The following is a 15,598-nucleotide window of genomic DNA, read 5'->3' as shown; positions in this document are numbered from 1 at the left end:
TTTTAGTGTTAGTGTTGAGTTGTATGAGTTCTTTATATATAATTTTGGATATTAACCCAAAATTATCAGATATATTATTTGCAAGTTTGTTCTCCTATACAGTGGATTGCCTTTCCATTTTGTTGGTAGTTCCTTTGCTGTGTAGAAGGCTTTTGAGTTTGATGTACTCCCAGTTGGTTATTTTTGCTTTTGTTTCCCTTGCCTGGGGAGAAGTATCCAGAAAAAAATTATTCATGCTGATGTTCAAGAGATTCCTATCTTTTCTTCTAGTTTTATGGTTTTGGGTGTTATGTTTAGGTCTTTAATCCATTTTATTTTTGTGTATGACAGTAATCTAGTCTCATTCTTTTACACGTAGCTGTCCAGTTCCCCTAATACCACTTTTTGAGAGACTGTCTTTTCCCTATTGTATATTCTTGCCTCCTTTGTCATATATTGGCCATATAAGTGTAGGTTTATTTCTGGGCTCTCTATTCTGTTCCATTTTATCTATTTTATGCCAGTATCATACTGTTTTGGTTACTGTAGCTTTGGAGTATAGTTTGAAATCAGGGAGCATACCTTTAGCTTTGTTCTTGTTTCTCAAGGTTGTTTGGGCTATTTGAGGGTCTTTTGTGGTTCCATACAAATTTTAGGATAATTTTCTGTAGTTCTGTGAAAAATGCTATTGGTATTTTGATAGGGATTGCATTGAAGCTATAGATTGCTTTGGGTAGTATGGTCATTTTAACAATATTAATTCTTCCTACCCATGCGCATGGAATATCTTTCCATTGTTTTGTTTCATCTTCAATTTCTTTCATCAGTGTCTTATGGGTACAGGCCTTTCACCTCCTTTGTTAGACTTATTCCTAGGTGTTTTATTCTTTTTGATGGATTTGTGAGAATATTTTTCTTAGATTTTCTTTTTGCTAGTTTGTTGTATATAGAAACACAACAGACTTCTGTACATTGATTTTTATACTCTGCAAACTTACTGAAGTTACTGAATAAGTCTCACTTGGTCATGCAAATGATCCTATTAATGTATTTTTTATGTACTTAATGTATTTTTAATTTGCTAATATTTTGAGGATTTTTGCATCTATGTTTATTAGGGATATTGGTCTGTAATTTTTTTTTTGTAATGTCTTTGGTTTTCAAAACACTTGAATTAATCTTAATAGAGAACCTAGTTTGCTTCCCTGTTTCTCTTCTGGGTCTCTCCTTTCCCCTGCAATCTATTCTCTCCCAGGAGCTGGGGTGGTTTCTTAAAAATACCAATCAGATCATACCACTCTCCCTTAAAAAAAAAAAAAAACTCTTTACCCTCACCTACAAAGCTCCCTTCATGTGGACTCCCTACCCCTGCCCCACTTCATCCCACTCCTCACCCTCATCTGCTCCAGCCCTATTGGCCTTTCCTAGCTTCTAAAATGCCAGATTTCTTGCTAAGCTTATTCCAGCCTGAGGGCCTAAGCCTTCTCTGGAAGACTCTACCAAAAGTGCCTTTTTACTTTGCTGCCTTTTTACCCCATTTAATTCTCAGCTCAATGTCACCTCCTACCTTTTCAGAAAGCTTTCCAGATCACTATAGGTAGCAACCCTTCCCATTAAAAGTTTACCATATCGGAGGGGCGGAAGATGGCGGCGTGAGTAGAGCAGCGGAAATCTCCTCCCAAAACAACATATATCTATGAAAATATAACAAAGACAACCCTTCCTAGAATAAAGACCAGAGGACACAGGACAATATCCAGACCACATCCGCACCTGAGAGAACCCAACGCCTCGCGAAGGGGGTAAGATACAAGCGCCGGCCCCGCGGGAGCCGAGCGCCCCTCCCCCCAGCTCCCGGCGGGAGAAGAGCAGGCAGAGCGGGAGGGAGACGGAGCCCAGGACTGCCGAACACCCAGCCCCAGCCATCCGGGCCAGAGTGCAGGGCCCTCGATACTAGGAAAACAGGGCAGCAAGAACAGTGAGCAGGCACTGGAGGCTGGGCGACAGAGGGCATAAGAAAAGCGCGCGACCATTTTTTTTTGCTTTTTTGCTGTTTTGTTTTGGCGAGCGCTTTTTGGAAGTCTTAAAGGGATAGGGATCCCAATACTAGGGAAACAGGGCAGCAAGAACAGTGAGCGGGCACTGGAGGCTGGGCGACAGAGGACATAAGAAAAGCGCGCGACCATTTTTTTTTTTTTTGCTTTTTTGCTGTTTTGTTTTGGCGAGCGCTTTTTGGAAGTCTTAAAGGGATAGGGACCCCAATACTAGGGAAACAGGGCAGAAAGACCGGTGAGCAGAGGCCTGAGGCTGGCACCGGAGAATAAAGAAAAACGAACGACCACCCCTTTTTTTTTTTTTTTTTTTATTAAAAATATTTTTTTCTTATTTTTTTTTTGGTGGTCGTTGTTTTGTTTTAGCAGGTGCTTTTTGGAAGTCTTAAAGGGCAGGGCGGGTCACTTAATCCAGAGGTAGGGAATCCGGGATCTCTGGGCACCCTAACCCCTGGGCTGCAGGGAGCAGGCAGGCCCCTTACAGAGATAAATAGCCTCCCAGCAGCTCCTGCTCCAACGCGACTCCACCATTTTGGAGTAGCTGCCGGAGCCAGGCCACGCCCACAGCAACAGCAGAGATTAACTCCATAGCAGCCGGGCAGGAAGCAGAAACCCTGTCTGCACGCAGCTGCGCAGCACAAGCCACTAGAGGTCGCTGTTCTCCCAGGAGAGGAGGGCCACAAACCAACAAGAAAGGAAGTCCTTCCAGCCGTCACTCGTCCCAGTTCTGCAGACTATTCCTAACACCATGAAAAGGCAAAGCTACAGGCAGACAAAGATCACAGAGACAACACCAGAGAAGGAGACAGACCTAACCAGCCTTCCTGAAAAAGAATTCAAAATAAGAATCATAAACATGCTGACAGAGATGCAGAGAAATACGCAAGAGAAATGGGATGAAGTCCGGAAGGAGATCACAGATGCCAGAAAGGAGATCGCAGAAATGAAACAAACTCTGGAAGGGTTTATAAGCAGAATGGATAGAATGCAAGAGGCCATTGATGGAACTGAAATCAGAGAACAGGAACGCATAGAAGCTGACATAGAGAGAGACAAAAGGATCTCCAGGAATGAAACAATATTAAGAGAACTGTGTGACCAATCCAAAAGGAACAATATCCGTATTATAGGGGTCCCAGAAGAAGAAGAGAGAGGAAAAGAGATGGAAAGTATCTTAGAAGAAATAATTGCTGAAAACTTCCCCACACTGGGGGAGGAAATAATCGAACAGACCACGGAAATACACAGAACCCCCAACAGAAAGGATCCAAGAAGGACAACACCAAGACACATAATAATTAAAATGGCAAAGATCAAGGACAAGGAAAGTGTTAAAGGCAGCTAGAGAGAAAAAGGTCACCTATAAAGGGAAACCCATCAGGCTAACGTCAGATTTCTCAACAGAAACTTTACATGCCAGAAGAGAATGGCATGATATATTTAATACAATGAAACAGAAGGGCCTTGAACCAAAGATACTGTATCCAGCACGACTATCATTCAAATATGACGGTGGGATTAAACAATTCCCAGACAAACAAAAGCTGAGGGAATTTGCTTTCCACAAACCACCTCTACAGAACATCTTACAGGGACTGCTCTAGATGGGAGCACTCCTAGAAAGAGCACAGCACAAAACACCCAACATATGAAGAATCGAGGAGGAGGAACAAGAAGGGAGAGAAGAAAAGAATCTCCAGACAGTGTATATAACAGCTCAATAAGCGAGCTAAGTTAGGCAGTAAGATACTAAAGAGGCTAACCTTGAACCTTTGGTAACCACGAAGTTAAAGCCTGCAATGGCAATAAGTACGTATCTTTCAATAGTCACCCTAAATGTTAATGGGTTGAATGCACCAATCAAAAGACACAGAGTAACAGAATGGATAAAAAAGCAAGACCCATCTATATGCTGCTTACAAGAAACTCACCTCAAACCCAAAGACATGTACAGACTAAAAGTCAAGGGATGGAAAAACATATTTCAAGCAAACAACAGTGAGAAGAAAGCAGGGGTTGCAGTACTAATATCAGACAAAATAGACTTCAAAACAAAGAAAGTAACAAGAGATAAAGAAGGACACTACATAATGATAAAGGGCTCAGTCAAACAAGAGGATATAACCATTCTAAATATATATGCACCCAACACAGGAGCACCAGCATATGTGAAACAAATACTAACAGAACTAAAGGGGGATATAGACTGCAATGCATTCATTCTAGGAGACTTCAACACACCACTCACCCCAAAGGATAGATCCACAGGTCAGAAAATAAGTAAGGACACGGAAGCACTGAACAACACAGTAGAGCAGATGGACCTAATAGACAGCTATAGAACTCTACATCCAAAAGCAGCGGGATATACATTCTTCTCAAGTGCACATGGAACATTCTCCAGAATAGACCACATACTAGGCCACAAAAAGAGCCTCAGAAAATTTCAAAAGATTGAAATCCTACCAACCAACTTTTCAGACCACAAAGGCATAAAACTAGAAATAAACTGTACAAAGAAAGCAAAGAGGCTCACAAACACATGGAGGCTTAACAACACGCTCCTAAATAATCAATGGATCAATGACCAAATCAAAATGGAGATCCAGCAATATATGGAAACAAATGACAACAACAACACTAAGCCCCAACTTCTGTGGGACGCAGCAAAAGCAGTCTTAAGAGGAAAGTATATAGCAATCCAAGCATATTTTAAAAAGGAACAGCAATCCCAAATGAATGGTCTAATGTCACAATTATCGAAATTGGAAAAAGAAGAACAGATGAGGCCTAAGGTCAGCAGAAGGAGGGACATAATAAAGATCAGAGAAGAAATAAATAAAATTGAGAAGAATAAAACAATAGCAAAAATCAATGAAACCAAGAGCTGGTTCTTTGAGAAAATAAACAAAATAGATAAGCCTCTAGCCAGACTTATTAAGAAGAAAAGAGAGTCAACACAAATCAACAGTATCAGAAACGAGAAAGGAAAAATCACGACGGACCCCACGGAAATGCAAAGAATTATTGGAGAATACTATGAAAACCTATATGCTAACAAGCTGGGAAACCTAGGAGAAATGGACAACTTCCTAGAAAAATATAACCTTCCAAGATTGACCCAGGAAGAAACAGAAAATCTAAACAGACCAATTACCAGCAACGAAATTGAAGCGGTAATCAAAAAACTACCAAAGAACAAAACCCCCGGGCCAGATGGATTTACCTCGGAATTTTATCAGACATACAGGGAAGACATAATACCCATTCTCCTTAGAGTTTTCCAAAAAATAGAGGAGGAGGGGATACTCCCAAACTCATTCTATGAAGCTAACATCACCCTAATACCAAAACCAGGCAAAGACCCCACCAAAAAAGAAAACTACAGACCAATATCCCTGATGAACGTAGATGCAAAAATACTCAACAAAATATTAGCAAACCGAATTCAAAAATACATCAAAAGGATCATACACCATGACCAAGTGGGATTCATCCCAGGGATGCAAGGATGGTACAACATTCGAAAGTCCATCAACATCATCCACCACATCAACAAAAAGAAAGACAAAAACCACATGATCATCTCCATAGATGCTGAAAAAGCATTTAACAAAGTTCAACATCCATTCATGTTAAAAACTCTCAGCAAAATGGGAATAGAGGGCAAGTACCTCAACATAATAAAGGCCATCTATGATAAACCCACAGCCAACATTATATTGAACAGCGAGAAGCTGAAAGCATTTCCTCTGAGATCGGGAACTAGACAGGGATGCCCACTCTCCCCACTGTTATTTAACATAGTACTGGAGGTCCTAGCCACGGCAATCAGACAAAATAAAGAAATACAAGGAATCCAGATTGGTAAAGAAGAAGTTAAACTGTCACTATTTGCAGATGACATGATACTGTACATAAAAAACCCTAAAGACTCCACCCCAAAACTACTAGAACTGATATGGGAATACAGCAAAGTTGCAGGATACAAAATCAACACACAGAAATCTGTGGCTTTCCTGTATACTAACAATGAACCAACAGAAAGAGAAATCAGGAAAACAACTCCATTCACAATTGCATCAAAAAAAATAAAATACCTAGGAATAAACCTAACCAAAGAAGTGAAAGACTTATACTCTGAAAACTACAAGTCACTCTTAAGAGAAATTAAAGGGGACACTAACAGATGGAAACTCATCCCATGCTCGTGGCTAGGAAGAATTAATATCGTCAAAATGGCCATCCTGCCCAAAGCAATATACAGATTGGATGCAATCCCTATGAAACTACCAGCAACATTCTTCAATGAACTGGAACAAATAATTCAAAAATTCATATGGAAACACCAAAGACCCCGAATAGCCAAAGCAATCCTGAGAAAGAAGAATAAAGTAGGGGGGATCTCACTCCCCAACTTCAAGCTCTACTATAAAGCCATAGTAATCAAGACAATTTGGTACTGGCACAAGAGCAGAGCCACAGACCAATGGAACAGACTAGAGAATCCAGACATTAACCCAGACATATATGGTCAATTAATATTTGATAAAGGAGCCATGGACATACAATGGCGAAATGACAGTCTCTTCAACAGGTGGTGCTGGCAAAACTGGACAGCTACATGTAGGAGAATGAAACTGGACCATTGTCTAACCCCATATACAAAAGTAAACTCAAAATGGATCAAAGACCTGAATGTAAGCCATGAAACCATTAAACTCTTGGAAGAAAACATAGGCAAAAACCTCTTACACATAAACATGAGTGACCTCTTCTTGAACATATCTCCCCGGGCAAGGAAAACAACAGCAAAAATGAGTAAGTGGGACTATATTAAGCTGAAAAGCTTCTGTACAGCAAAAGACACCATCAATAGAACAAGAAGGATCCCTACAGTATGGGAGAATATATTTGAAAATGACACATCCGATAAAGGCTTGACGTCCAGAATATATAAGGAGCTCACACGCCTCAACAAACAAAAAACAAATAACCCAATTAAAAAATGGGCAGAGGAACTGAACAGACAGTTCTCCAAAAAAGAAATACAGATGGCCAACAGACACATGAAAAGATGCTCCACATCGCTAATTATCAGAGAAATGCAAATTAAAACTACAATGAGGTATCACCTCACACCAGTAAGGATGGCTGCCATCCAAAAGACAAACAACAACAAATGTTGGCGAGGCTGTGGAGAAAGGGGAACCCTCCTACACTGCTGGTGGGAATGTAAACTAGTTCAACCATTGTGGAAAGCAGTATGGAGGTATATCAAAATGCTCAAAACAGACTTACCATTTGACCCAGGAATTGCACTCCTAGGAATTTACCCTAAGAACGCAGCAATCAAGTTTGAGAAAGACAGATGCACCCCTATGATTATCGCAGCACTATTTACAATAGCCAAGAATTGGAAGCAACCTATATGTCCATCGATAGATGAATGGATAAAGAAGGTGTGGTACATATACACAATGGAATACTACTCAGCCATAAGAAAAGGGCAAATCCAATCATTTGCAGCAACATGGATGGAGCTGGAGGGTATTATGCTCAGTGAAACAAGCCAAGCGGAGAAAGAGAAATACCAAATGATTTCACTTATCTGTGGAATATAAGAACAAAGGAAAAACTGAAGGAACAAAACAGCAGCAGAATCACAGAACTCAAGAATGGACTAACAGGTACCAAAGGGAAAGGGACTGGGGAGGATGGGTGGGTAGGGAGGGATAAGGGGGGGAGAAGTAGGGGGGTATTAAGATTAACATACATGGGGGGGTAGGAGAAAAGGGAGGGCTGTACAACACAGAGAAGGCAAGTAGTGATTCTACAACATTTTGCTATGCTGATGGACAATGACTGTAAAGGGGTTTATAGGGGAGACCTGGTATAGGGGAGAGCCTAGTAAGCATAATATTCGTCATGTAAGTGTAGATTAGTGATACCAAAAACAAAGAAAAAAAAAAAGGGCAGTTCCTGTGTGGTAACCTCCAACGAGTTCTACACAAGGGTATAAAGGGCATATAAAAGTGTAGGCAAAGGGTCTGTTTGTGTTTATACAGAGGATCAAAGCCTAATTGGGCTACCCCGAAAATGAACTAAGATACGATATGAAAAAGAACTTCCAACATCAGCACTCTCTGGAAGACTCATGCCAGAAGATGATCAAAAAACCCCAACAAAGATCCACGCACTGCTACAGCTGTAGATGCACTCATCCCACCCGTTCCTGGACTTGCCATGGGAATGAGGAAGGAGATATCTAAGCTGGCCTGTGCATACAGTAAAACAACAAATTTGACTGGATCTATACTGTTGGAACTCAACCAAGAATTTGGAGAAGTGCAAATTGTAGCGCTCCAAAGTCTTACAACTACAGACTATTTACTGTTAAAAGAACATATGGCATGTGAACAGTCCCCAGGAATGGGTTGTTTTAATTTGTCTGATTTCTCTCAGACTGTTCAAGTTCAGTTGGACAATATCCACCATGTCATAGATAAGTTTTCACAAATGCCTAAGTTGCCTAACTGGTTTTCTTGGTTTCACTGGAGATGGCTGGTAATTACAGATATGCTTTGGTTATGTAACTATACTCCTATTATGTTAATGTGTGTGCGCAATTTAAGTAGTAGCTTAAAACCTATACATGCTGAAGTTACTCTACAAGAAGATATGTCAAAGAAATAATCAATCTTCCCATGTTTTCTTCCGCCTGCTACTTCTACAGCTTTTCTTCTTCCTTCCTAATTACAACCCTTAAATAGAATTCGTGCCTCGTATCAAATTTACCGAGTATCATAATTCTTCCAAGTGGTAAAGATACCTCAAGACAAATGCTGGGCATAGAAGCTACAGGGCATAAATATGCAAAGATGTAAAAAGCTAACCTTTTCAAACAATAAGGCTTCTCTCTCACTTACCAACTTCACATTTCCCTGTATGGCCCCGGAAGATGACTGGTTAGCCAGAGACGGGTAAGATTCCTCAAGGGAGGAACAACCTAAGACAGGCATAGTCGCAGGGGGGCCATCAGGTGAGAAATTGGAGATCAACAGAGGTGAGGCTTAGAACCTCACCCCCCCTGTTCTGAGAGAAATCTTCTGCATACGTGGATGTTTTATTGCCCTGGTCTAGCTTGGATTAACACATAGTCTACAGGCACACACCTGATCATCTACATTTGCTCTCTTACAACACTAAACTATGTTTTCTACCTTTATCTTGTATCTACCTACCACTTCAGCATTTTATTAAAAATAATAATAATAAAGAGAGAAATGTAGTATCCACACATAAATCAAGTATAAAAACCAAATGAGTATTCATATTTGAACTGTTTAGAGTTCATAATGCATGAGCAAAACTGAAAGTTTCTGTGATGACTGCCCTTGTACTGTTCACTATGTAACTTATTCATTATGTAAGAATTTGTTCTCCATGTAAGAACTTGTTTGTTATGCCTCAGAAGATTGGAGACTGACGAAAATTAGGCTTGGGGTGGATTAATGATTGTGCATTGAGCATTGACTCCCCTATACAGGATTTTATTGTCGTTAACAACCATTTGATCAGTAAATATGAGAGATGCCCTCACAAAAAAAAAAAAAAAAAAAAAAAGGACAGACTTCCAATGGTAAAATAAATAAGTAACCGGGATGTAATGTATAGCATAAGGAATATAGTCAAGATATTGTAACAGCTTGGTAGGGTGATAGCTGGAACCTCGAATTATGTATATAAATGTTCTACCACTGTGTTGTACACTTGAAACTAATGTAATGTAATACTGTGCGTCAACTACCCTTCAATAAAAAATAATTAAAAAAAAAAAAAAAAGTTTACCATATCACTAAGGTTAGTTTCTTAATAGTAGTTATGACCTGAAATTCTCATCCTTATTTATTTCTCCATGAGAGCAAGACCTTGTTTATCTTGTTCATCACTATATCCTCTATGCTTAGGAAAGTAAGAACAGTGCTTGACCCACAGGAGATATTTAATAAATTTTGGGTCCATGTTGAATGAATTACACATTGCTGTTATATCTGAAGACTGTTTTTTTCTGACAAATTTTCTCAAATGAAAAGCAAGGTTTTTTCATACATACACAAATGTTACATTGTCATAGAGTTGACCTAATCCTAAGCTTTCTAAAGCAAATTAATAGGCAAGCCCACATACAGCTATTATTCTCTGTATCAGATTTTACAACTGATCTTGATGTTTATACTAGATAGGGACTTGATGTCAATTCTGTATTTCTTAAAATGACTAAAATATATCAACATGTTATTAGAAGCACATCTCATTTTTCAACAGTGCTTAAATACTTATAAATATACTAGGATTCTGAAAAAGATTAGCCAGTAAGATTTTTCTGGCACATAGAAGAATCTCAAATATTTATTCAATTAATGAGATTTCAATGTTTTCTACCGATGCATGTTACCAAAGAAATATTCTTCTCTGGCTTCAAATAAGGCAATACCTTTAAAGTCTCAAAAAATAAAACCAATTCTTGTAAGAAAACAAGAGAATGAATGGAAGCATTTATTAATGAAACAAATTTATTTCCAACGAGCCACTTTCCCCTATAAATGACACAAACCACTTTACAATACTTTACAGCAACATAACTTAGTTTAATTTCAAAAAAGGAAAGATTTCTTTGGGAATTTAGGAAAGTAAATATTTTGAGAAGAATAATTACAGAAAGTTATCTTTTTCAGTTTTAATATAGTAATAGACTTATCTACCAAGTGTATTACCCAATATTTTTCTTCTTAATCATCAAGTACTACCAACAAAGAGCCTACCTTTAGAAACAGAAGGTTTATATTTAAATAGGAAACAAGTGATCTAAAATAACAATCACATGTCATTTTAACAAGACAATTTGCGTAAGTCAGTATAAATTATCTTTCTGTTGATTAAAGTTCTAACAAAGACTCAGTCTGTATTTCAAGTTCAACTGCACTCATCTGGCTATCAAGGTAAGTACCACAGTGGGATGGGCATATTTAACTAAGGTGGGAAAAGTCTCTTCAGTATTGCGCATTTTCATCGCACATTAAAAACAGGATTATTAAGTCTGGGCCATTTTGATTCTGAATCTTTCCATTTTTGTTGGAAGAAGACTTACCATCTCTTTACTAAGTTCTAGTTCAACTTCTATTTCCTGCGCAGCCTCAGGGTGCTTTTCACAGTAATCAACAATAAACTGGTAATGTTCCAATGATGTTGCCAAATTTTCTAGCTCTTTCTTGGGATCTGCAGTAATGATTTTGCCATAGAGACGGGCAACTCGAAACTTAGCTAACATGGCAGGGCGAAGTACATCTTCCCCTATGTGCTCAGGAAACACTTTATTTGGGTCTCTCAAAGAGTCTAAGAAGAGCTGGTAGTACTTCAGTGCTGACTTATTAAGATTATTTATTTTTTTTACAATGTGTGAATCAGGATCCCTTAACTTGTCAGCAATGGCAACCTTCAAATCCATCATATCATAGTAAGCATGTGCAATTTCAAACTGAATCTGCCTGTTGACCAACAGATAATACTGCGGATTCAGGTCCACAATTAGAGGCTCTAGCATGGCTATTCTACGTTTATGCATCTTGCACCGTCTTTCCATGTCAGTTTCAAAGAATGCAAGAACCTTAAACAGAGCACTGTGGTCTTGGACAACTTCAATATGGTCAGTGACATAACCATCGAACTGAAAGAACTCTTTTGCCTCACAGACGTAGTGCTGACCCAGTAAGAAAAGTTCTCTGGCTTCTTCAAAATCTAAAGGTCTCAAATAGCTCACTTTCTCTTCCACTGCAGAGATGGCATCACACAGTTCACTGGTCCCAAACTGCACAGCTTTTTTCCTAACATTTTCTTCCTCATCTAGTTCTTTTTTCCTTAAAGCTCGAAGTTCAGACTGTTTATCAAAATCAAGCTCTCCTATGTTGTCCTAAAAGAAAAAATATATACATGGTTAAGCAGGACACTGACTTGTCAAATAATAGTAAAGCAAATTTAGAAGTAAAGAAAAGACCCGCCTGGTTTAAGAAAGTGTATCTTAAACATCTTTTAAAATTTATTTCTTTATTATATTCCAATTATATATAATGCAAGAAATTAGGAAAAAAGTATTTAAAGTCACTTGATTACACAGTTCCTCTTTGGGGAACTAAAATTCATTTACAGTTGCCCTTTCAGATAAGATAAATGCCTAGGAAAGAACTTCACAAACTGTAAAACATCATGTAAATGTAATACTTTATTAGTAGTATTTTAACATTAGAGTTAGATTTTAATCTTCATCCTAAAAATATTTCAGAGTTGCCATTAAGATTAACAATATGATATTTAGGCAACTTTTTTTTAATTGAAGTATTGATATAGTCTTATATTAGATTCAAGTACACAACACAGTGGTTCAACAGTTACACACATTATTAAATCTTTGGTTATATTATCCATGCTGTACTACCATCCTCGTGACTAACTTATATTATCACTGAGAATTTTTGTGCCCTTTTATCCCCATCACCCTCCTCACACACCTATCCCAAACCCTCCTGCATGGTAACCACCAGTCACTCCTTGGTGTCTATGAATTCAGTGTCTATGAATCTACTGCTATTTTGTTCATTTTGTTTTGTTTTTATATTCCACAAATAAGTGAAATCATATTCTATTTGTCTTTCTCTGCTGGGCTTATTTCACTGAGCATAATACCCTCTAAGTCCGTCCATGTTGTTGCAAGTGGTAGGATTTTTTTTTAAGGCTGAATAATATTCCATCGTGTATATGTACCACATCTTCTTTAAACATTCACCTACTGATGTTAGGTTGCTTGGCTATTGTAAAAAAAGCAGCACTAAACATATGGGTGCATATATCTTCTCAAATCAGGGACTTTTTCTCTGGATAAATTCCTAGAAGTGGAATTGCTGGGTTGAATGGTATTTCTATTTTTAGTATTGTGAGGAACCTCCACAATGCTTCCACAGTGGCTGCATCAATTGACATTCCAACCAACAGTGTAGAAAGGTTCCCTTTTCTCCACATCCTTGCCAACTCTTGTTATTTCTTCTCTTTTGGACAGTGGTCATCCTAACTGGTGTGAGGTGATATCTCATTGTGGTTTTGATTTGCATTTCCCTGATGATTAGCGATGCGGAGCATCTTTTCATGTGCCTGTTGGTCATCTGCATTTCTTCTTTGGAAATCAGACAAATAGTTCTAAAATTCATATGTAACGACAAAAGACCCCGAATAGCCAAAGCAATCCTGAGAAGGAAGAATAAAGCAGGGGGAATAAAGTTCCCTAACTTCAAGCTCTACTACAAAGCCACAGTAATCAAGACAATTTGGTACTGGCACAGAACAGACCCATAGACCAGTGGAACAGACTAGAAATCCCAGATATAAACTCAAGCATATACAGTCAATTAATATATGATAAAGGAGCCATGGATATACAATGGGGAAATGACAGTCTCTTCAACAGAGGGTGTTGGCAAAACTGGACAGCTACATGTAGGAGAATGAAACTGGATCATTGTCTAACCCCATAAACAAAAGTAAACTCAAAATGGATCAAAGGCCTGAATATAAGTCATGAAACCATGAAACTCTTAGAAAAAAACATAGGCAAAAATCTCTTGGACATAAACATGAGCAACTTCTTCATGAACATATCTCCCCGAGCAAGGGAAACAAAAGCAAAAATGAACAAGTGGGATTATATCAAACTAAAAAGCTTCTGTACAGCAAAGGACACCATCAGTAGAACAAAAAGACATCTTACAGTATGGGAGAATATATTCGTAAATGACATATCCGATAAGGGGGTGACATCCAAATTATATAAAGAGCTCATGCACCTCAACAAACAAAAAGCAAGTAAGTCAATTAAAAAATGGGCAGAGGAGCTGAACAGAAACTTTTCCAAAGAAGAAATTCAGATGGCCAACAGACACATGAAAAGATGCTCCACATTGCTAATTATCACAGAAATGCAAATTAAAACCACAATTAGATATCACCTCATACCAGTAAGGATGGCCACCATCCAAAAGACAACAACAAATGTTAGCGAGGTTGTGGAGAAAGGTGAACCCTCCTGCACTGCTGGTGGGAATGTAAACTAGTTCAACCATTGTGGAAAGCAGTATGGAGGTTCCTCAAAAAACTCAAAATAGAAATGCCATTTGACCCAGGAATTCCACTCCTAGGAATTTACCCTAAGAATGCAGCAGCCCAGTTTGAAAAAAGACATATGCACCCCTATGTTTATTGCAGTACTATTTATAATAGCCAAGATATGGAAGCAACCTAAGTGTCCATCAATAGTTGAATGGATAAAGAAGATGTGGCACATACACACAATGGAATATTATTCAGCCATGAGAAGAAAACAAATCCTACCATTTGCAACAACATGTATGGGGCTAGAGGGTATTATGCTCAGTGAAATAAGCCAGGTGAAGAAAGACAAGTAACAAATGATTTCACTCCTCTGTGGATTATAAGAACAAAGAAAAAACTGAAGGAACAAAACAGCAACAGACTCGCAGAACCCAAGAGTGGAATAACAGTTACCAAAGGGAAAGGGACTGGGGAGGATGTGTTGGGAGGGAGGAATAAGGGGGAAAAAGGGACATTACGATTAGCACACATAATGTAGTGGTGGGGGGACATGAGAAAGGCAGTATACACAGAAAAGACAAGCAATGAATCTATAGCATCTTACTACACTGATGGACAGTGACTGTAATGGGATATGTGGAGGGACTTGATAATAGGAGGAGTCTAGTAACCATAATGTTGTTCAAGTAATTGTCCATTAACGAAACCTAAATAAAATTTTTAAAAATGCTCAGGTCCTCTGCCCACTTTTTAATCAGGCTATTTGTTTTTCTGGGTGTTGAGGCATAGGAGTCCTTTATATACTTTGGATGTTAACACCTTATCAGATAAAATCACTTATGAATATATTCTCCCATACTATAGGATGCCTTTTTGTTCTGCTGATGGTGTCCTTTGCTGTACAGAAGGTTTTTAGTTTGACATAGTCCCACTTGTTCATTTTTTGTTTCCCTTACTCAAGGAGCTGTGTCCAGGAAAAAACTGTTCATGCTTATGTTCAAAAGTTTTTTGCCTATGTTTTCTTCTGAGAGTTTTATGGTTTTGTGTCTTACATTTAGGTCTTTAATCCATTTTGAGTTTACTTTTGTGTATAGAGTTAGACAGTAATCCAGTTTCATTCTCTTGCACATAGCTGTCCAGTTTCCCCAACACCAGGTATTAGAGGCTGTCTTTTTCCCATTGTATATTCATACCTCCTTTAGCATATAAAATAACCATACATGTGTGGGTCTAAATCTGGGCTCTCTATTCTGTTCCATTGATCTATGGGTCTGTTCTTATGCCAGTACCACACTGTTTTGTAGTACAGCTTGAAGTCAGGAAGCATGATACCCCAAGCTTTGTTGTTCTTTCTCATGATGGCTTTGGCTATTTGGGGTCTTTTGTGGTTCCATATGAATTTTAGGATTATT

At 38.5% G+C, this 15,598-nt stretch overlaps 1 protein-coding gene across 1 annotated transcript in view; it reads right to left on the bottom strand.

Moving 5' to 3' along the window:
- Nucleotides 1-10,588: 10,588 nt before the first annotated feature.
- Nucleotides 10,589-15,598, bottom strand: part of KIFBP (kinesin family binding protein) — a 63,500-nt gene continuing 58,490 nt past the window's right edge. The window contains exon 7 of the mRNA XM_036923992.2: nucleotides 10,589-12,000. Within this exon, the coding sequence (XP_036779887.1) occupies nucleotides 11,125-12,000 (876 nt within the window). The 3' untranslated portion in view covers nucleotides 10,589-11,124. The remainder of the gene's footprint in view (nucleotides 12,001-15,598) is intronic.

The sequence above is a fragment of the Manis pentadactyla genome, chromosome 8 (genome assembly GCF_030020395.1).
Source record: "Manis pentadactyla isolate mManPen7 chromosome 8, mManPen7.hap1, whole genome shotgun sequence".
NCBI classification, from domain to species: domain Eukaryota; kingdom Metazoa; phylum Chordata; class Mammalia; order Pholidota; family Manidae; genus Manis; species Manis pentadactyla.
The sequence above is the reverse complement of the archived record's forward strand: the minus strand, read 5'-3'. Positions and strand labels throughout refer to the sequence as shown.